At 40.1% G+C, this 24,280-nt stretch overlaps 1 protein-coding gene across 2 annotated transcripts in view; it reads left to right on the plus strand.

Moving 5' to 3' along the window:
- Positions 1 to 24,280, plus strand: part of LOC137630626 (target of rapamycin complex subunit lst8-like) — a 158,663-nt gene that overhangs the window by 81,147 nt on the left and 53,236 nt on the right. Inside the window, exon 6 of one of the 2 annotated variants that reach the window (XM_068362232.1) lies at positions 932 to 1,080. In XM_068362232.1, the coding sequence (XP_068218333.1) occupies positions 932 to 1,056 (125 nt within the window). In that variant the 3' untranslated portion in view covers positions 1,057 to 1,080. Of the gene's footprint in view, positions 1 to 931; positions 1,081 to 24,280 lie in introns of those variants that run through there. The other variant, XM_068362230.1, reaches the window with a different exon arrangement.

Here is a 24,280-nt window from a genome sequence, read left to right on the forward strand (position 1 = left end):
GTCAAGAAGAGAATAACCAAATCTTGATCCCTTCCTGGATCAGGCAGGTGATTGAGTAATGCTTGCAAACAAACTCTACTTCCTCAGACTCATGACGTCAGTAGTGTTAGCACATCCTGGTTGTTCAAAAAGAACCATTGAGTGTCGCAGGTATTGCAAGCGATCGTGGGGAAATGTCTGGCCATGTTCTCAGCTCGATACCTACAAGATATACCTGCAGGAACCTAGATACCTTTTGATTGATCCTGTGGTGGTTGCACAAAACATGGTCACGAATCCCTCAACTCTCTTGTAGAACAAGTAGCAGTTGGTAGAGGGCAGATATTACCCAGTAGTAAGCCTAAAATGAATCTATGAGTGACTAGCCTCATCGTACTTCATTCTCCCTTCTCTGGGTGTTTCAGTTTTTGACTGCGGGTAGGTATCTGTCCCTTGTGTAATCTGATATATAGATATATATTTGTTACGTCCTTGTATGTATGTACGTCCTTGATCTCTCTGCGACGTGGAATCTGGCAAGGGCTAGGTTAAGTATGGTGTCTAGCTCCAAGTCACATTGCCTAGGCCATCAACTCACAGAGTTAAGGAAGTGACAGGGCGCTTCTAAACCGCTCAGGCAAAGCACAGAGTAACACCCCGGGTCAGTCACCAGCCCCACTCCCCCCTCTGCTCACTAGGAGAGAGTAGTTACACCTCACAAAAGCTTAACGGCTAGTTTCAGCTATCGCCGAAATATATCTGCACTGTAAAGAGCTCCAGGTTCGTATAGTTAGAAAAAATAAGAATTATTTTCAAATTTGTCATGTTTACTATTGTAATATAAATACCAATAGCACAACATATACACCTGCAATTATTATACTGTAGAGTACATATTTCATTTGAAAGTCATGTTGCCAAACATTAATCTGCTTTTTATTTTATGCTCTAGGTTCCTCTGATAATTTGGCTCGTCTTTGGTCAGTGGAAACTGGTGAAGTTAAAAGGGAGTACTCTGGTCATCAGAAAGCTGTGTCTGCTATAGCCTTTAGAGATGTGCTTTTCCCCTGTTCTTAGCATACAAACCTGCGTATGTCAAATGTAAATAACATTTTTATATTGAATATCAAATTTTTTTGTAAAGATTTTCACTTTAGGCAAATGTTAATTTTTTTACATATTTACAGTACTGTGGTCTGGATTTAAAATATTGTTTTGATGGAATTTTTGTCTGAAAAATTATGAATTGAATTTTATATTCATAGTAAATCGTAGTAGTTTTTATTTTGCTGATAGCTTATGGGTGCATTCTTTTTAGTATCTTGTAAGGTTTGGAGTCTTTTATAGTTACAAATTGTTTGTAAATTAATCTAATTCACAACAACAAATTAATTTACAGTTCAGATTATCGGGTGTGTTCTTGTCTTTAAACACACATGCCTTATATAGTGCTGACAATGGCCAGTAGATGGAGACATCAGAAATATGAAAAATTGTTGGCAAACATATTCACTGTACAGTATCTTTTTACTGTACAATAAGTCTTGTGTTACCTAGCATTTGTTGCCTTTTTTCATTTTAGCAATATTTGCTATGTTTTAAAACCTTTATTTTATCCTTTGTCAATTTCTTCAGTGAAGTACTTTACAGGAATTGGACTTTTTCCTTAATGGCCTATGTAACTTGTAGGTTGGCCAAAAGGAATTAACCAGGAAATTACTTGTTTAATTTGAAACATTTTAGTTTTCCTGATTCACTTCTATACTGTATAGAGAATTATTTTTATTGTAATGTATGTTAATAATTCATAAGTGTACAATCATTCCTTAGTATTCTTGAGGGTATTTGAAAATTGTTGTGAATCACAATTGTGATGAAAAATAACCTTCCAACCTTCCAAGGATTAAGGGCTCTGTTTATTGAACTTATCAACAGTTTGTTCTTATACAAATACAAACCATCATACTTTAATAGGATTGTAATTCCATCTTTGCTAAAAATGGCTGTTAAACTTTTATCAAGGTAGTAGAAGTTACTGTCAGGAGGAGGGTAAGGCCCCTCCCCCTGGTAGTAGATGTTACTGGCAGGGGGAGGGTAAGGCCCCTCCCCACCCCCAGCAGTCTTGCAATCACTTTTGTTTTTGTCCGGAATCTGTACGGACATACACTACTACTTCCTTCTTCTGAATACTGTTAATCTGCTTGTCTTATTTTCTTTGCAATTTGTGTTTGTGATGAGTACTTCATGTGCACACGTGTAGGTATGTCCTGGTAAATCTGGAAAAAAATGTGGAAGGTTTATTAGTAAGCCTTAAGTGGATGCTTATCATCTTTGTGTGTTTTGAAGTGGTCATGACTGTTCACTGTCATCTTGCGACGAGGACAGGTCATGGCTTACTCGGCAGTGGGTGGAGTTTACCAAAAAGATGACAAAGATGGAATCATAGGCTTAGTATGTGGCAATGCCCAAGCTCATGCTGAGTAATATCTTCTGCTCCTTTTTCCCTCCTTCCTCTTCTCGACTTGTATCTACTTTGGATTCCTTTAGAGCTGGATCCACTGAAGGAGTTTATAAGGGGGTTTGGGACCCCACCTTGCACTTAGCCATGCTTCAGGGAAAGCAGAAGTATTGCCTTTCCCTGATGAAGGCAATACTCTTCCGCATTTCCCTCAATGTTTGCCTTCTGTTATCCCTACCTACGACAAAATTAGCAAGAATATTGACTTGTGTAAGTTGTGGTCTTCCTTGGCCATTGTTTTTGTTCCATCTGTGTAGAAGCTTCTGAAGATCTTGGTTAATGTCAGGTACTTAAACCCTTCCTTTTCTCTCCATCTGTATGTTCTCGTCTGCTGTGGGAAGGATCCTGTGACCTCTCCTGTGCAGGATCACTGTTACCAGCCCCAAATCCTTGACTCTGAAGTTTGGTGAGAGGGAGAAGAAGTGAACATGTTTTTCCCCCCTCCTTGCTACTCTTCGTCTTTGAGCTCACCCTCGGGTGCTGATCTTTCAGATGTTACTCTTTTATGTCTGAAGAAGAAGAGGAGGTAGCCAGAGTGCAGTATGACAGTTTTGCCAAAGTCTCGTGAGACTTCGACAGGTCTCTCCTCGCGTATACAGAGGTGGTGTGTTACCGAAGTGACCCAGCTTGGTAGTATGTATCAGTACGAGATGCAGGTGCTCACACACCTGCTACGGGTGCTCACACACCTGCTACGGGTGCTTGGCCCAGCACAGGACCAAATTTAACACAGATAGTCATCGACTTACGACTGTTCAACTTTACAACCACTTTTACACTGTCATGATGTCACAAGTCTGTTAGAAATAGTACACTAATACCACACTATTTCCTTAGAATTAATTTATTTTCATGTATAAAGATGAATTACTTTATCTTGGTAAGTTAGTATTTTCTTTTATTGTTAATATACAGTATCCATTTTAAATAAAAAATATATTAAGAAAAGTTTTAATATCTCTCAAATTCATACTGTATCATATGTTTGGTGACATCATATTTCTGGCAAAGCCACAGAAAAGGAGTGGGGAAAAAGAGTTATTTCCTCTCAATAGGCTATCGATTAATATTAGTATTCCCATAGTTGAAATATCGAGTAACGATAGAGAAAATATTTATGGGTCTGTATCTGTTGTTATGAGTATTAAGTAACGTAAATTTGGCTCCACAACTAGAACAGAATATCATATTTTACATGAGTTTCATTTTCTTTGTTTCATCTCTCATTGTAGATTTTTATTTATCTGAAAAAGTATACTAATAGGACAAATATTTTCTTGAAGTAATATATTTTCTTTTACATTATAAAAATAAAATACTTTTGCTGGGTAAGGTAGTATTTTTTAATTCAAGGCAAATGAAGTTTTGCCTGTTTTGCAAGTCATTCTTTTTCGAGTTAATATCACAGCGCACACGTCTCGCAATGTCATATTTTGGTCGGAAGGCAAGTGGCAAATCAAGTGATATCCTATTGATTAGTTTACTAAGTAACGATACCAATTATTTCAGTAGTCTGTATCAGTTGCTATTAGTAGCTTACAGCACTATTTACCATAAATTTAAGAAAAGTACTTTTTGTCTGGTGACATATATTGCGGAAGGCGAGCCAGCAAATCAAGTTATTTCCTTGCAATACTTTACTGAGCAATATTAGTATTCCCATTATCGAAAAATCGCATAACGATACCAAATATATCTAACAAAGTCTAAAAAGAAATCCTGTACTGAGAGAGAGAGAGAGTGTACTTATTTGATAACTAATGATAATAATGGCTCTAAACGAACTGTATGAAAACTATATCCTATAACATTGGTGCCTATGTAGTATTCATTATGAAGATATTTTGAATAAGTTAGAAAATTATATAAATGATATACAGTACTGTACCTTGTTATTCGTGTGTGTGTATAATCAGCTGAAGGCTACCAAGAGTAAAACAAAAGTAATTGTTGATTATTGAAATGCACCCGAATTTGAAAAATAGAATACAAACATGCTTTAATAAATCACAATTAAACAAAGTAATGTCCAAAGAAATATAAAGTTAAGAAATTACTGTATATAAACACCATGCCTTGTTATTCATATGTGCGCATTTTCTCAATATGGTAGCAGGACCTTGAGATCAGCTGATCACAACAAAGGTAAACAAAAAAAGTCAGTAAATGTTTACTATTAAGATATCTCTGAAATTAAGTGGTAAAATGAAAAAATGCTTTGATAATGCTTATGATATCCTATGAACCAAGAAAATTAAATGTTATACAGAAAGAAAATATTGATATATTATGCCTAGGATAATTACAGTATCATGACACAACATAAAAAATCTATGGAAACTTCAATTTTTAAGCCAACATACGTCAACATCGTAAGACGCATCTCTTGGTCTCTATCTTGGTCATAAGTCAACGACTACCTGTAACTGTTGGTCAGGATGAAGGGCATTGTTGGTTCCTCCTCCTGGACAAGTGAGGTACACCCTGGGATGTCTCCCTAAGAAGACTTCAGCTCCAAAGAGAGAAACTCACTCAGTCATAGAGGAATCCACGTTTGGTCCACTCTTTTGTACAATTGAAGAGATATTCCCTCTTATTAGCAGGAATATGATCCATTCTCCTCTTGTGATCTTTCTAAGCATGATCAATTCTGCCACGATCGTTCACCACACAATAGGTCACCGCTTTATCGTTCATCACAGGATTGTGACTTTCAAGTCACCAGAGATGTTCCCAACCACTCATGTTTGGGAACCAGATCACACGTCGACTATTCCATCCCGTTGAGATACTACCGCTAAAGAGTTATTGAGTCCTTTGACTGACCAGTCAGTACTACATTTGATCCTTCTTTCTGGTTAAGGCTTACTTTCCTTTTGCCCACACATACACCAAATAGTCTGGCCTATTCTTTACATATTCTCCTCTGTCCTCATACACCTGGCAACTCTTGAGATAACCAAACACTTCTTCCTTGCTCAAGGGGTTAACTACTGCAGTGGAATTGTTCAGTGGCTACTTTCTTCTTGGTAAGGGTAGAAGAGACTTTTTAACTATGGTAAGCAGCTCTTCTAGGAGAAAGACACTCCAAAATCCAAAATCAACCCATTGTTCCCTGGTCTTGGATAGTGCCACAGCCTCTCTACCATGGTCTTTCACTGTCTTGGGATAGAGTTCTTTTGCTTGAGGGTAAGCTCAGGCACACTAGTCTATCCTATTTCTCTTCCTCTTATTTTGTTAAAGATTTTATAGTTTATATATGAAATATTAATTTTAATGCTGTTACTCTTCATAGATTATTTTATTTTAATTGTTAAGTACTTGCCTTGTAGTTTCCTTAGTTCCTTTCCCCACTGGGCTATTTTCCCTGTTGGAGCCTCGAGCTAATAGCATTCTGCTTTTCCAACTAGGTTTGTAGCTTAGAAATTAATAATAATAATAACACTCCTAGTCCACACACCAAAATCCTCCAATGCACCAAGCTTCCTCTACATCCCAAGATATTTTTCTATGCTTAGAGACAGTTCTTCAACTTGAGATCTTCCCACGCTCTGACAGCTTCTAACGAATTTGCATGATAGGGAATTGGAACTGGGGACTCTTAGAGCTTGTACGAGCACCGAGGTGCCTCATTGTGTACTCATGATCGGTGGCAAGGCTTCTCTCGTTACTCTCCTCTCTTACTCGCTTTTCAGATGCTAAAGTACTTAGCACTTCTTCAACCTCTGAGGGCACAATAGCTAGAGGCAGTTCGATGTCCAAAGAGGAGTCCGATAACCGATATGTCAACCCTTCAACCTCTTCAGGCTATGGTCCCATTCCATGTTCAGCTCAGATTGTGAATACTTTGGGGGATTATGTAAGAATTTACTGAGATGTGCTTTAAGGACCCCCCCATTTTAGGGGGACGAGTTCAAGGACACTATCAACCCAATGGCTCCAATTCCGATCGAGTGCCAGTGGAAGCGGAGAACTACAAGACTGAGTCCTGTTCATCAAGATCCTTACACTCATTGGTGAGTACAACAAACTTGGTGAGGCTACTGTGGTATCTGTCAAAGGGGGAACTTCGTCAAGTTTTTGGTGTTTTCGCACCCATGAAGGGTCTAAGCCCACCTACGAGTTGCCATTGTTGAAGCTTGCCTGGGGAGCTTTATTATTATTATTACAAACTAGGCTATAAACCCTTGGTGGAAGACCAAGATTCTATAAGGCCAAGGTCTCTAACAAGAAAAAATAGCCCCGTTAGAAATGGAAACGAGGAAGTAAATGAAACTACAAGAGAAGGATAAACAATCAAAATATTTCAAGAATAGTAATATGATTGAATTAGAGCCTTCACATATAAACTATAAAAACAAAAACAAAAATAAGGGGAAGAGAAATAAGATAGATCAGCAAGCCTGAGTGTACCCCCAAGCAAGAGAACACTAATCCAAGACAGTGGAAGACCATGGTACAGAGGCTATGGCACTATCCAAGACCAGGGAAAATTGGTTTCATTTTGGAGTATCCTTCTCATAGAAGAGCTGCTTACCATGAGTCTCCTTTACCCTTACCAAGAAAAAAGTAGCCACTGAACAACTACAGTGCAGTAGTTCTTTTAATGAAGATGAATTGTTTTGTAATTTGTGTTGTCGGGTGTATGAGGACAGAAGAGAATGTGGTACGATTAGGCCAGACTATTCGGTGCATGTGTAGGCAAAGACAAAATGAGCTTTTACCACATTGAGGTATCCTTTGTAGTACTGTTTAGCCAGTCAAAGGATCCAATAACTCTCTAGCAGTATTATCTCAACGTGTGGCTGGTTAAATCCCATATCTCCTTTCAGGTGGATATCCTTCTCTCTCAGATTGAACAAGATCCTGCCTCCTGTACTCTCTCGACAATGAAGATTCTACATGATAAAGGCATCATGCCAGTCTCCTCTGCCCATCTATCCTGTAGTGGCTGCGCTGAAGGTAGGAAACCCCATGGAGACTTGAATTTGGAAACATCTCATTCTCAGCACTAGAGTCTGCTGTCATGTAAGCTGTTTCCTGGGCCATCCTCCAGGCTGACATGATCAGCCATTGGTCCGAGCCAGTTACCTACTTTGCCACTACCCAAGATTTAGCAAATCCTAAGGTGCTGAGGAATTACACCAACTTGGTCCATTCAGGTGCAAAGGCTGTGACTTTCTTGGTGCACCAGTCAGAAAACCAGTGGGCCAGCTGGGTCCTCAAGAGGAGGGAGACTGCTGCCTCCTACTTCATCTTGCAAGCTGGATAAGAGAAGGTGTTTTGTGTATGGAAAGCCCTGCTACTGGAGATTGCAGCCATAGAAGGACAGTTATGTGATAATGAAAAAGTGGAGGAAGGAGAGCCATGGCTTCTTTACCTATTATGCTGTTATTAGGGAACCAAGCCCTACAAAAGCAACATTAGTGAGAGCTTTGAACCTAATCAAGGCTTTCGAGATCAGCGCTGAAGAAGACTCCTGTGACCTTCGAACCCTGCTCTGCTTCTCCAGCCTCTTCCTCCTTCAAGAAAGGAGTGGACAATGCTCCACCCTTATGCCTCCAGTCTGACTAGTTCAGTAGGGTTGGTAGAAATAGAAGAAGAGGAAGGGAACACTGAAGTCAGTACTGCCCTACTCCAGCTACCACAAATGGGGGATGTATGTGAAACCATTGGGCAACATGACAGTACATGGAGCAGAAAGCTGAGTGGTGAAGGTCCTCCAGAACAGATATCACTGACCTGTCACCATCTCTTGCCCTCCTAACTTGCATACTGTTTACATTCCAGACTTACTCTCCAAAATTACTGAAATCTCTGGTTCTAGCAGCAGAAGTAAAAGTTATAGAGGAGACGAACACTCGAAGTTGTCCAAGACCATTCGCCTGACATCGACAGTTGACTCATCCTGGTGGAAAAGTCAACGAGACGCTGGAGACCAGCCATCGACCTCTCTCCTTTGAACAGTTTTATTCTCCACAGCATTTAAAGAGACGGCAAGCACTGTGCTGTCCGCTGTCAGGAATGAAGGCTTCATGCTTTCCTTGGACCTGAAGGATGTGTATTGGTCCTAGAAAAATGATTTCCTCTTAGTCTTTTGGGGAGTAGTGTACCAGTTTAAATCCCTGTGATTTGGACTCTACTGCTCCCAAAGTATTCATGTGACTGCTCACACTTGCCTCTACTTGAACCCACTCAATTGGGATACATCTTATGTGTTATCTTTAAGTTTGGCTGATCTTGTCCTCCTCAAGGAGACAATTTTACCAAGATTGAGACAGAAATCATTTCTTTTACCACGATCAGGGGATTGTGATTAATAGGAAAAAGTCCAGTCTTACATCTAAGCAGAGAATGGAGTACCTGGGTATGCTGATAGACAGGGCAGGAGCGAGTCTTTCCATCCTGTTAGTTGTATCAACAAACTCAGGGAAGCAGTTCACCTGTTCCTTCACAGTTAAGAACTTTGGCTCGACAATAGTAATGTCTTCTGGGAGATCTTTTCTCGTTGAAGATACATTACACGTCTTACAGGGACGTTTCCTCCGGTAATTGTTCCAGGGGTTGTATTGCAACCAGCAATCTATCTTACCATCTGGTTCCAGTGGAAAGTTAAATACTGGACAATCTGGTGGTGGCTTCACAACGAAAACCTCACCAGGGGAGCTCAACTGTACTCTCTACTTACAGAAATGCTGCTGTTCACATACGGTATGCATCCAAGAAGGGTTCTGGTGCACACCTGAGTAACTAGACCGACTTGAGGTTGCAGTCCTCAGAAGTAAAGCATCTGCATATCAACATGTTGGAAATGCAAGTAGTACTACTGGCAATGCAAGCTTTCCAACAGAGTTTGATTGGGCACTTGGTATTATAGATCAACGACAATACTAGCCATGGTTAATCCCCACAAACAAGCTGACAGTTTCCTAGGCCTATTGTGAGTTGGTAAAGCAGGTGAATACCTGGGCAGTCGTCAACGCGGTGGAGCTGTCAGCGAGGTTTATTCCCGACTTACTTCTTCCCAAGGATAAGTCTCTTATCAAGGACAATGGTTTATATTTGTATGAGAACAATTCAGAAAATTTTTTAAGTAATTTGTATTTTCCTTTATGGTGACTTTCTTTCTGAGGATAAGTCTCCTATCAAGGACAATGGTTTATATTTGTTTAAGAATATTTCAGAAGATTTGTAAAAGTAATTTATATTTTCCTTGATGGGGACTTGCTTCTTCCTAAGGATAAGGATAAGTCTCCTATCAAGGACAATGGTTTATATTTGTATAAGAACAATTCAGAAAATTTTTAAAGCAATTTGTATTTTCCTGATTTTACAAATCTGAGTCCTTCAAGGTACAACTCCTGCCTCAACCACCCCACAAGTCCTAGTTCTCAGCTAAAAAGTGAGTGCATAGCTAACTGTCTGTTGGGTTGGGATTACCCTTCACCTGCCAGTAATTAACACTACCTCATTAAAAGTTTAACAGCCATTTCCAGATAAGATAAAATCTCCAGGTTTGTATTTAGTTAGATACTGTACTTACAAATTACTTTTTTTAAATTTGGAAAATTACAAATTACTTTTAAAAATTTGGAAAATTACAAGTTATTTTCTAAAGAAAATTTTATTTTTTCCAGCATTATGTAATGTTGCTGCACTACATATTTAAAGTTTCTCCCCTTTTTTATATGCTCATAACTTATGTGTGTTTATTAGGAAATATATAGCTTTGATATTTTGAACTTTAGGAACACATTTGCATAGCATAATACAAGCTACGTATCCGTAGTATTTTGCTGAATGTCTGAAAAATGTTCTTTTATGGTAATGTATGTGGAGTTAAGGAAAATAACATATGTTTAGTGCACATTATTCCTTCAATGAGTTTTTTATAATTTGTAAAACAAAGGACCGGTAATTTCTTATAGACAAAGTTTCATTCAAAGACTGGTCTGGTTTAATGAAAAGCAAATGATTAATAGGAACATTCCCTAATGTTATTCAGTTAGCTTTTTTTTTTTTTTGCATTACTCTTGCACTTATAAGAGTGAGAAAATATTCTTATTATTCTTGTATTTTATCTTGGGATATTAGGGGTAAATTTCAAGCTTGTGTAAGCATAAAGGGAAGAATATGGAGCAAGATTCCAAAATCCAATAATACTTGTCTGGTTTGCAGTACCGACCCTAGCACAAATTTTATAACATACTTTAATGTTGAGTGTAAAAGGAAATAACAATTTGCAATAATTTTCAGGAGTTGAAAAAGCAACATATTTTCCATCTTCCAATTAAGTTTGTTATTAAATTGGATATACCAGAGAAAATCCTTTTAACCAAAAAGAATAGTTTAACAGGAAGAACTCCAACACCCACATCCCAGCATCTCCAAAACTTACTTGATCACCACAGTATGTCATTATCATTAACACTAATAGATAGTTGAGGTTAGCAAGAAGTCTCAGAGGTAAGCAGTGAAAATCCCAGATATATAGGAAAAGAATAAATGTAGGACTTCTTGCATTGCAGGATTTAAACTTGTACAGTATGTACATTTGGTTTCTAATAAGCCTATGATGTTTACTATCATGCTTACAGTTGACTTATATAAAGACATGATACATTTTTAGTATTTTTCCAAATATGTATACAATATTTGATAAGTAATTTTATATTTTTTAGTCTGGAAATCAGTGTTATCAGAGATATTTATAATGCATAATCTGATAAAACAGGATTCACAATGTGCCTGTCTAGCACAACCCTACTAGAAATTGTGAGAAGGATGGAAGAGTGCAGAGAATTTCAAAGTTTGGCAATACAGAGAAGGAATTTCTAAACCTTGCATTCTGTGTTCAAAGGAGAAAAGATAAGGTCTTTTGTGTGTTATAAGAATGTGTAATTTAGAAGGACTTCATTAATTTGATGAAAAGTCACCAAAGAAGTACCAGGGTACCTGGTGGTGTAGAGAAACCAGTAAAGAGAGAAGGATATATTGTGTATGACAGAAATTGCATTTGAGTCAACCCTTTAGTGAAGGGAAACAAATGGTGGAACACCCCATATATGAGACCAAGATCCTAAACTGGGATTAGTAAGACCATCTTGAAGCTTTAATAAAAACAAATTGTGATATCTAGATAGACTATTATTTATACAGTATATTGGCTAATTGAAACTTTGTGTTCTCGCCAAGAAAGATGTGAATTAACCTGAACATGATAAAAATGAGGGTTGTAATTACAATATATGTTACACAAGGAAAAGTAAATTGAAGCAAGAATTAGTTGATCTGTTCTTAGTATTTTACTTATACAGTTCTATTTAGGTATTGACAATTTATAACTTAGTGGGTTTTCAATAAAAATTTTGATATGAAAATATGTGTATAAATACAATAATATTTGTACCTCATATCTTACCAATGTTTCATTATTTGGATTATCGAGGTGTTTGCCAATTACAAGAGCTATCAGCAGAAAGTTTTCTGGATATCTTAAGGGTTATGGTGGCCTTTGTGGTAAAGTCCCTGACTGGTAATCGCCAGACTGTGGTTCGAATCACGCTCAAACTCATCAGTTCCTTTGGTCGCTGCAACCTCACCATCCTTGGGAGCTAAGGATGGGGGCTTAGGGGAGATTACAGATGTATCTGCTAAGTCTTCAGCAGCCTTTGGCTTGGGGGAAGAGAGGTCTTGGGTGCAGATCATATTAGTAAATGGTCAGTCTCTAGGGCATTGTCCTGCTTGATAGGGCAATGTCACTGTATCTTGCCTTTGCCACTCATGAGCAACCTTTAACTCTTTCAATTGCTTATATTTATTTATGTCAAACTACAGTCAGCAGGTAGGTTATCTCTTGTTTACAGTAGTACCACATGTTATGTGCAACTGTAAATACGATCAATATATGAGCATAAAGATTCAAATTGGGTTACAAGCATTGCTTCAGTCTGCAAGCAAAAAATTTGCATCGAATGGGCATTTTTAGTGGACTAGTACTAAAGAGACTGGTATGTAATGTGCAATAATCACTCATACACCACCCATACATTGTTCACGAGATTAAGGATAAACCCCAGTCTTCAGTTTAGGAAATCCCAGTCTTTGAGCTTGCGCCAGTTGAAGCTCTGAGTTTCAGATGAGAAGCATCCTGGTGCACCAATGCCCTTGAGCATTGACTCTTATGATAAAGACTCTATCTCTGAGTTCTCTGCCTACTTTAACCTAGTGTTTTGGGCTAAAGCCCAGCTGGGCATACTGGTTTGGCTTCTAAACCAGTGAAGAACACTCCTGTATCTCTTCAGGCTTTTGTTCCAAGAGATCTTATTACGAATCTCACAGAGGCATGCAATGTTTGAAAGCGCCATCACCAAATGAGTCATCCACTGGCAGTATGTCACCTCAGAGAGCACGAACCTCATGTGTGTAAGGGTCCACTTGTGAGAGGGAAGCATATAGGAGCATGCAAGTACGCACGACCCTCGGCCTCATTGAGTGCACATCAAGTTCACAAGATCAGATACCTCCTCAAGGAATAGCATGAGTTAAGAAGAAGAGTCATTTAGAGGACACACCTCTCGAAGTTCTCTGTGAGAGAAAAGCTTAATGAAAACGGCTCCTTCAGTGGACCGGCCTGTGCCTTTTCAGATCCAAAACTGGGCACCCAAAGTTTAAGGGTAAATATAGGCTTTCTCCTATTTAGATTGTTTATCAGAGAGGATCAAAATCAACCCAAGAGCCTTCACCACAACCATATCCATCAGAGTTGCAAATTGCTCCTCTGTTCATTAAGAAAGGGAATCCATGACCCACATAAATTAAAATGGGCTCCTGAAGTTTTTAGGTAAATATAGGCTTTTTACTATAGAGATTGTTTATCTAAGAGGGTTGAAATCAACCCAAAAGCCATCACCACAACCATGTCTAGACCCAGAGCCCCTGGATTAGGTGGAACCTCCTCTCCTGAAACACTTAGTGCCCTACCCATCTCCCTTTTCCAGCGGTGAGAAAATCAGGAAGAAAAACATTGCTTTAAAAAGAGAAAAATAAACGGGCGACATCTACGAGACTGAAGAGTCACAATCAGACATCTTCGAAGAGGGCAAGACTTGTCTCCCCCGAGCCTGTTGAGACTTCCCATATCGCCTACTTCTGGCTCCTGCTGAGATGAGAATCCTTGAGGCTATCTCTACAGAGCCTGATGAGGAGTCTTCTATCTTGAGGGTCTTAGAACTCATCAGGAAAGTCAACAACTTAGGTGATGCTCTGAAAGCCCCCTTCTCTAGAAGACACAATTTCATTGACTCTTATTCAGGTAAGAACATACCACAAAGGACCACCTTGAGTTACCATGGTTGCGTCAGACCAAGAAGACCATCCATAAACAAGAATCGTAAATCTCAACAACCAAAGACTTTCTGCGAGCTGCTCGTTCCTCAAAGTTAATTCCTCCTGTCTTTTTAAAGCAAAGGAAATTCTACATGACAGGAAGTTCATCATTTCCCTCTTCCCTTAAGAGAATATGGAGGCAGCCGGAATGTCAGTTTTGCAGGCCTCCTCTTGGTTAGACCACTAGTCTGTGGCACTCTCATATTTTGCAGTACTATATCTCAGAATCTGGGGCATTCTAAGATACACAAACAGTATGAGCTCGCCTTTTCCTGGTTCACCAAGCTGCTTATTAGTGTAGCAACTAGGTAGTGAAGCGTAGGGACGCAGTGGTCAGCAAGTTCATCAGTCATATGGCATCAAAAGACTAACTGTTTGGCACAGAGTGCCTCTCCTTTTTCCCCTAAGCAAAGTGGGAAATGGTAAGTTAACCCTCCTTCAAACAACCTTCAAACAACCATAACATCATATGGTACCGCCTGAACAAAAGAACTTGCCCCACAGAGAGGCACACCAATGACAACTGCCAGTTTTTATTATTATTATTATTATTATTTATTATTACTTATTATTATTACCCTCAAGCAAGAGAACTTTTCTCCAAGGCAGTGGAAGACCATGGTACAGAGGCTATGGCACTACGCAAGACTAAAGAACAATGGTTTGATTTTAGAGTGCCCTCCTTGAAGAGCTGCATACCATAGCTAAAGTCTCTCTTCTATCCTTACCAAGAGGAAGGTAGACAACAAATACAGTGCCGTAGTTAACCTCTTGAGTGAAGAATAGTTTGGTAATCTCAGTGCTGTCAGGTGTATAAGGATAGAGGAGAATGTGGAAGGAATAGACCAGACTATTCGGTGTAGGTGTAGACAAAGGAAAAATGAACTGTAACAAGAGGGAATCAATGTAGTAATCTCTGGTCAGCCAGAGAACCCAAAAACTCCAGCAATAGTATCTCAATGGGTGGCTGGTGCCCATGTCTACCTACTACCTTCCAAGTTCAAGAGATTGACTGACCAGAATCAGCCCTTTTGCTGAAGGCATTATGGCAAATGAGGGCAGGGTAAGTGAGGACCTCATTAGGGAATATAATCCCATGTTACCACCTGTAAAGGAGTCAGTGAACGAGGTGTCAGTTCCACAGGCCGTAACCTTGGACAGTAGAGGATCATCGCATTGGCTGACGCCTCCCATCCACCATCTCTCTCCTTCCTCTCACTCCAGTGCCGATAAACCTGTCATTGTAAATGAGAGGATCCATCAAGGCCCTAGTCCTTTGGGAGGAGATCAAAGAGATGTTAGATGAGAAAGAGGTTAACACCTCATCTCTGGGTTTCTAAGCAACCTGTTCCTGATACAGTTGTTCGGAGGTTGGAGACTAGTCATCAACCTGTCCCATCTGAATCATTTTCTTTTGGAAATAAAGTTCATTATGAAGATGCTTGGCATGGTCCTACAAGCAATGAGACGGAACAACTTTTTACTGTCCATAGACCTGAAATATGCTTCTAATTTCCAATTTATTGGAATTCAACCTGGGCTCATGTGATCGGAATAAGATTTCTTTCATACCTCGACAATTGGCTGTTGTTTGCAGAGTCAAAATCCCAGCTTCTCCACAGGGACCTTCAGTTTTTTCAGGATTTGGGGATCTGGATAAATCTCTAGAAGTCCGTTTTCACCCTAAGTCAGAACCTTGTCTACTTGGGAATGAATATATAGACAGTCCAAGGAAAAGTGTTCCCATTACAGGACAGGTTACAGAGATTGAAAGTACTTGCAACATCATTCTTGACACAGATCCCTCAGAGCAAAGAACTGACAGAGACTGCTTGGGAATCTGTCTTCCCAAGAATGTGTGGTTTCACACTGGAGGTTATTTCTTTGGTCCGTACGGTGGGCTCTGAAGTTCAGCTTTAAGTAGAGATCCAATCCTCCAGATGTTCAAGTCAATGAGTCATAGGAAGTCTGAAAGGATCTGTCTTGGTGGTTGCAGGAGAGGAACCTGATGGGGGGATCCCCATTGCAGGCTCTTCCCTTAGAACTCATCCTGTTCTCAGATGCATCCAGAGGTGAGTGGGGAGCCCACATTCTCACTCATTCTACGTCAGGTCTATGCTGCCCAGCAAGTGGTGTAGTAAGCCTCACTCCTTCTGGGACATGGAAGATTCTGCCTATGATAGAATTTACATCATGGTTTTTTTTTTAGATTTAAGAATGAGAATAACTGGCCTTCTTTTTTTTCTCCCTCCTTCCCTCTCTTTGGATCAGCTGGTAAAATGTTATAGAGCTGGAATGGACACTGATTAAGAGCCTTCCTCTAGAGCAAAACCTCCTGGCAATCTGCGTGTGTATGGATACAGATCTAGGTGACCACACTAGTGATTGGTAGTTATTTTACTAATAGTAAAAGTGTAGAACCTCCACACTCCTCTCGAGAGGGAGTGTGCCATTTAAGACAAACTCAATATTAGTCCTTAATGGGAACTTTGATCCCACTGAAGATAAGTTCTTGTATGAAAAAACTCCTGGGCCATGATGCAATAGGTCACTCAACCATGGGTCATAGGATGCAACAATCCCCTGCTCTGATCTTTTCTCCAGACTGAGCATCATGATCTCGGGTTGTTAACCAGCCAGTTGGGAGAGTGGGACTTCTTCCTAAGGATGACTCCCAACTAAAGGGTGAAGGTTTATATTCGTGTAAGAACAAATCACAACTTTTAAAAGTAATTTGTATTTTTCCTAGTTATACAAACCAAAGTTCTTTAGGTTTCACTTCTGGCTGCATCTACCCTGCAGTTCTCAGGCAGAATCAGAATGGAGGTATTGAACGCTTTCATACCCAGACCACCAGTGAATACTAGGTGGCAGTTGCAGGAACCTCAATAATCCTTCATTGGCTATTACCAGCTTTTGCCAGAATCTTGCCCATAGTAAAGAACTTAGGTTTGTATACTTAGGAAAAAATGCAAACTAATTTTAAAATTTGCTATCCTTTGCATGTAGAAAATACTAAAGATTACTGCCAAAAAATAATGCAATTATATTCGGGAATATTGCAGAAGTGATGAATTTTGTTATTACCCAATACAAAAAAGTCAATGATTTCCAAAGTGCTGTAATCAAGTATAGTAAAGATAAAGATTATAAAATTTTCTTGCATTGGCAACAAGGTGAAACACCTCTAAGTTTTGATATGCCATTAAAATTGATAGTAAATGAAATATAAGAAAATTATTTTTACTAAAAACTAAATACAGGTACTTCTATATGGTAAAATAAAAATGACAGTTCCAATAATAATTGTGTTTTAGCAAGAAAAAAATATATTCAGTAGTTTGCCGTAATCATCTGATTTGGAAAGCGTAGATGGTAGTCTTGAAGAGGTTATAAATTTGAGCAATGGTAAAGATTCATATTCGCTGTGTTTTTATTTCAGAATACGATACTAATATGTGAATATTCCTATCATTTTTTAGCTCGGCCATGTCGTCCTGATGGAAGGTTCCTTCAGGTAGTTTTCTAAGGGATATTTGCTACAGTGTTACTCCCAAAGAAATAAACCGAAGGTCTCCAGGATTGTAACTCTTGGCGCGAGTATCCAGTTAATGATATCGCAAGGGATCAGGGGCGTAATTTTTTAGATACGACACATAGCAATCTTCACCCCGAATAGATTTAACTCTTTGATGTAAGGGGGAAGAGTGGCAAAAGAAAGGGGGTGCCGTTCTAGGTACTCGATGGACCTCCTATCCATACTACTACCGGCCGCCATTCCTTTCCTTCTAGCGTTTAAGCCAGGTGTTCTCCCAACGTTTTCCCGGTGTTTGTTACAAGTTATCGGAATAATCATGCAATCTCCAGCATCTTCACCCTCTGGAAAGTTGAGTATTAATTCTTTCCTGTGTATAATTTTAGGCTCCCTTCTCACAGTTAATTTCTAATAATTTAAATGTGTTTGGTTGAGCGTAGCCATGACCGGAGGCGGCCATTTTACGACCCCTATCACCGATTGTCATTGCATTTTATTTAGTTTGTAGGGGGACATTTCCCGGTATTTAGCTATAATATTAGCTAGTTAGGCAAATTATACAAGTGAAGATTGTGCATACAGAATTATTATTATTCCTCTTCCGATTATGCAACTTTACTTTTAGTATACGGCGGGAGGCCCGGTGGTACTAACCAAGGCCGTGGTTCCTACCAGAGCTAGGCTAGCCTCGCTCATATATATATACGTTAAATTCCCCACGTTTAGCCTCACCCTATCTTTCCTTATTAATTCGGATGGGGACTTACATACATTCTCTTTTAGAGAAAAAAGGCTAAACCCTTCCTCCCTCCCTGAGTACCGCCGCCATTACAGGCGGCAACCACTGTCTTTCGTCATCGCCGTCGAGTAGAACTCCGGCTTTGAGTTAGATAGTAATTAAACACCGTCTTTCTTCATTGCCGTCGAGTAGAACTCCGGCTTTGGGTTAGATAGTAATTAAACACCGTCTTTCTTCATTGCCGTCGAGTAGAACTCCGGCTTTGGGTTAGATAGTAATTAAACACCGTCTTTCTTCATTGCCATCGAGTAGAACTCCGGCTTTGGGTTAGATAGTAATTAAACACCGTCTTTCTTCATTGCCGTCGAGTAGAACTCCGGCTTTGGGTTAGATAGTAATTAAACACCGTCTTTCTTCATTGCCGTCGAGTAGAACTCCGGCTTTGGGTTAGATAGTAATTAACTCAGGGTGCCCTTGTCTTGCCGCCGACAATGTCGCCAGCAAAGAAATCATGGTTCCTCTGCCGCCGACGACATCGTCGGCACAGGAAGCCGTGCTTCCCCAGTCCACTGTCAAAGGTAGGTGGCATACCTGGCGCCACCTCTCTCCCCAGTGAACTATAAGACCCTTTCCCTTCCCCCTTCTGTCCTTTAGTGTCGGCATAGACATCACAACATTCTTTCACCGGTATTCTGACAGTCATCCCGGCTTGCCAGGTTGTCTGCATTGCTGGCCGGGACCTTACCGGCGGCAGTTAGTTCAGCTGCCTCAGTCACCATCCCCCTTATGTCCTTCCATCACCGGAAGTGAATGTCACGGAGGGAAAATTGAGCCGGCCCTAACGGATGCGAGTGGGAAACCCAACATACTTTTGTGAAGTCTTCAGCCCTCTCTTGGTCTGCCATCCACAAGTTTTGCCATCGGCAGTACAGCCGGCGGCAGGCCTTTTGTGGATGGATGGAAGCTAGAATCAGATGGATTCTTACCCCCTTCCATTAGAACTCTCATTCTGGCAAGGAGACAGTAGGCAGCCTGATAGTCCTCCTACACATCCAATAGTTGTGCTAAACCATAATAATAGGAAACCTTCCTTCCCTAATGCTTTCTCTCTCTCTATCAGTTAGTACCGCCAGGTACTAACCTAACCCCGGTAGTATACCGGCTGAACTACAGTATACAAAAAATACAGTAGTACAGTGAACCCTCGTTTATCGCGGTAGATAGGTTCCAGACGCGGCCGCGATAGGTGAAAATCCGCGAAGTAGTGACATCATATTTACCTATTTATTTAACATGTATATTCGGACTTTTAAAACCTTCCCTTGTACGTAGTACTGTTAACAAACCACCCTTTAATGTACAGAACACTTAATGCATGTACTACAGCACCCTAAACTAAAACAGGCACAAATATTAAAGGCGATTTTATATCATGCGTTTCCTAAACACCTAAAAAGCACGATAAAAAATGGCAACCAATGTTTTGTTTACGTTCATCTCTGATCATAATGAAGAAACAAACTCATTTAGTGTACACATATATGTATAGGTTAGTTTTTGCATCGATTATATTGATTATATAGTACTGTATGTTGATTTTTTTATTACCAATGTTTTAGTTTACGTATTTTTCTTAGGACTTCCAAATGAAATGTTTTTCTTTATGACGCCGCCTGAAACGACGGCGTCATAAAGTACTGTACACTCAGTAAACAACCACGCTCAGAACAAACAAGGCATTTAACGCGCATGATGATAGTGATAAATAATGATACAGTACAGTATTTACAGTAAAAGCATTTACAAAATATGTTACCTTACAAATATAATTTACCGTATCTATATAAAATCATACAGTACTGTACAGCACATACAGTATTGTACGTAGCAAAGCAGGAAAACAATTTACGAGAGAGAGAGAGAGAGAGAGAGAGAGAGAGAGAGAGAGAGAGAGAGAGAGAGAGAGATTGTTTTATGTACGTACAGTAAATGTAAATTTTAAACATAAAAAATCAATTTACGAGAGAGAGAGAGAGAGAGAGAGAGAGAGAGAGAGAGAGAGAGAGAGAGAGAGAGAGAGAGAGAGAGAGATTGTTTTACGTACGTAAATGTAAATTTTAAAAAAAAAAATATGATAGGTTACAACATGTAGACTTTTAAAACCTTCCCTTTAACTTAATGCATACAGTACGTACAGTACTAAACTATAAAACAGGCACAAATACAGTTTTAGAATGTAAGAATATTAAAGTAAAAAATAAAGATTGTTACTGTACTCACCACGAAAGAAGTTGAAGAAAAACTTGAATGATGATGGCGATGAATTTGCTGCACAGTAGAAATGATGATGATGAAGCTGATGATGTGTTCTACTGTGCAGCCAGGTAGTATTTTACGTCTCTTCAGACGGAGGTGTCTTTTCCTGGGACACCTCTTCAACTTCTTCCTGGGAAACTTCTTCAATTTCTTCCGAAGGCGTACTAGCAGGAGGAACTGGCTCTTTTTTGCGAGGCTGGAAGAACATTGTGATCGGAAGTTGTTGCCGCTGCTTCTTTTTTCGATCCAAGAGCATTTTGTAGGGAGTCATGTCTTCATCGATCTTGTTGCAGAATTGCATCGAGCGAACCATATCCTCGTCCCACTCTTGCAACATTTCTTTCAACTCCTTCGCATGGTTGCAGGCCTTGGCAAGCCGTTCTAATGTTAAGCCCGTTTCTTCGACATTTTCTTGGGTCTCTTCCTGGGTTTCACTCTCTTCTTCGCTTGCCGATTTCGTCAGGTCTTCGAGGTCTGCGTCAGTTAGGGGCTGGGAATAGCAGTCCAACAACTCCTCGACGTCTTCAGTCGTCATGTCGCCAAACCCGTCACCTCCAATTATGGCAGCCAACTGCACAGATTTGCGTATTGCAGAGTGTTGGATTTCCGACGGAGTAAATCCCTTGTCGTCGTAAACAATCTCGGGCCACAACTTCTTCCAGCTCGCATTCACGGTTGCAGGTTTCATCTCTTGAAGTGCCTTCTGAATATTCTGCAGGCACGTGGCTATGGTGTACTGCCGCCAGTACGCCTTCAAGTTAAAATCTTCATCCTCATCATCTTGGGCAGCATCCACACACGCAACGAGGTCCGCCAAGGTGTTCTTCGTGTAGAGGGCCTTGAACGCCCTGATAACCCCCTGGTCCATCGGTTGAATTAATGACGTGGTGTTGGGTGGCAGGAACTCAACCTGAATGCCCTCATGCGACAGGTCAGTTGCGTGTCCACCAGCGTTATCCATAAGGAGAAGGACCTTGAATGGCAAGCCCTTCTCTACGAGATATTTGCTGACTTGCGGGATAAAACACTGATGGAACCAGTTGGAGGTCAGCATCTTTGTAATCCATGCTTTTTGATTATGCATCCAGTACACGGGAAGGAGATTCTTATTTTTATTTTTCAAAGCGCGAGGATTTTTCGACTTATAAATAAGCCCCGGCTTTAGCAAAAATCCAGCAGCATTGCCACACATCACGAGGGTAACGTGATCCTTGAATGCTTTAAAGCCAGAGGCTTTGGCTTCCTCTTTGAACAGGAAAGTTCGCGACGGCATTCTCTTCCAAAACAAGCCGGTCTCATCCATATTAAAGACTTGTTCCGGCTTGTATCCACCTTCGGCGATAATATTCTTGAACGTCTGGTTCACATAAGTTTCAGCAGCGGCAGTGTCAGCGGAAGCAGACTCCCCATGCAGGAAAACGCTTTTCAGGGCGAAGCGTTTCTGAAACTTCGCGAACCATCCTTTGCTGGCGGAAAAACGTTTCTGAGGCTGGGAATCAGTGGATGTCCCTGGTTGAGGATCATCTGCATCATCATCTTCTTCAGCATGGTTGCCGTCGTCGTCTTTAGGTTCCTTTGCAGCAAAATTCTCATACAAGCTCAAAGCCTTTGTTTGGATGGTGTTCGTATCCAACGCTATGTTCTTCTTCCGGCAGTCGGCAATCCACACAGCTAAAGCACCTTCCATGCGTACGATCGTTTTATTACATGTTGTAACGACTCGCTTCGCTGATCTGCTAAAGGTGATTGCAGCCGTCTTTCTAATGTTCGCCTCGTCCTTCTTGATATAGCGAACAGTAGATTCGTTGATGCCAAAATGGCGGCCGGCGGCCGAGTAACTTCTACCATCTTTTAACATATCGAGAAGCGTAACCTTCTCAGCTATCGTCATCATCCTTCGGTGGCGTTTAGGCTCACTACCAGCCTTAAGAGAAGCAGAACGCTTGGGAGCCATTACAGTAGGATTTGACAAAAAGTTCAACTTAAAAAAGTCGCACACAGCACAGATTCACAAACTTAAGAACGTCTACTCGGCGATACGCGGTAAGAGAAAGTGGACGATCCGGCCCCGCGAGAACCTAGATGCTGCGGGTAGGAGATGATGGCAAAACACCAATCACAGGCTAGATAACAAAACTTGAGATCTGATTCGTCATCTATCAGCGCTTGAACCAATCACAACCCGTCTTACAGTACATGATGCGTAGGTTACCAACTCATAGAAGATGCCCCGCGCATACCGAACGTACGTAGATTAATAATACCGTAATAATAATAAATAATGATAATAATACAGTACAGTACTGTAATAATAATAATAATAATGATAATAATAATAACAATCATAATTTTATCAACAACAACAACAATAATACAGTAATAACAATATTTAAGAGCTTTACGTATGCTACAGTGTTTGTATTCTTTTGTAGGATGTGTGTGTGTGTGTCTCTCTCTCTCTCTCTCGTACGCTTATTCGAAATGTGAATTTTGCAACAAAGAATATTATTGGATGCAGTACTGTACAGTACTACGTACGTATACATACAAAAGATTCATGGAAAAGAAGCACATCCATTACATTTGTAGTACTGTACGTACAGTAGTAGTCAACAGCAGCCTTACTGTACACCATTCTAATACGTATTGTATGACTGCATCTGCTTTGCGTTTCATGTTCGATTTAATTTTACTACGTACTGTATACAGTATACTGTATTATCGTATGATCACATTCTCTTTTCGTGTTTTATTTCTTTCTGTGCTGAATTATATATCATATGTAATGCAATGAACAATCAGTAAGAGCAGATATTACTAATTACAGTATTAATGGAATTACAGGTAACAAAATATCATATTTGGTTGTCTTCAGATTTCGCGGTATTTTCGAATTTTCCGGAAAATCCGCGATATGTATATATATTTGGGTTATGGAAAAAACCTGCGAAGTGGTGAATCCGCGATTGTCGAACCGCGAAGTAGCGAGGGTTCACTATACATTTATTTTCTCTCACAGTCTATTGTTGGGACCGCAATATCATGTTGAGGTTGAGTAATCCCTCAACACCCAGATGATTCCTTTGATCATCGGGACCCTAATAAATCACTGATCAATATTAATATACTACAGGTGGATAAGTTAGTATTCACACTTACTAACCCTAACTCTAAGTACTAGTGTTTCTTCCTCCCTGTATTCTCCCTAACAGGGAATCTAAATATTATTATTGACGGAGGTCTCAGCAATTGCCTGGGAGAGGAAGAACAGAGATGTGTCTTTCCTATTTCCTTTCGAGCTTACTATCCTAAGCTATTATTTACAATAGTAATTACTATTATAAAAAGTATTCATTTATATCAATGATATAAAAACCATATACTCATTGAAACCATTTCCTTTACAGGAGAAGCCAATGGTGAAGTGTGCAGCTATATTTTGCAACCACAAGCATAAGGACTTTTGTGGACATACGATGTGCAGGACTCATGCCCCCTGTTGTATCATATCCGGATCCCTAGAATATTGGGACCCGAAGGGTTGCTCCAATTGCTCAAATCTGCTGACCAACGGCTTAGGAAAAGCCATCCCAGTCACCGTGGAGACTAGGGACACAACAAGGGAAACCCTTCGTAAGTGGGTAAGAGGGTTCCTAAAGAACTCTCCGGGACCTTACCTACCTAATGAATCTCTAAGGTGCCTTCTGTTTCCTAAGGCTCTAGCTAATGCAGTAGTGCCCCAGGAACAGGTCCAGCCTCCTCTCATTCAGCTGAAGATCTACGCAGACATCCACATTGCACTAGA

Source organism: Palaemon carinicauda, chromosome 38, assembly GCF_036898095.1.
Source record: "Palaemon carinicauda isolate YSFRI2023 chromosome 38, ASM3689809v2, whole genome shotgun sequence".
NCBI lineage: Eukaryota > Metazoa > Arthropoda > Malacostraca > Decapoda > Palaemonidae > Palaemon > Palaemon carinicauda.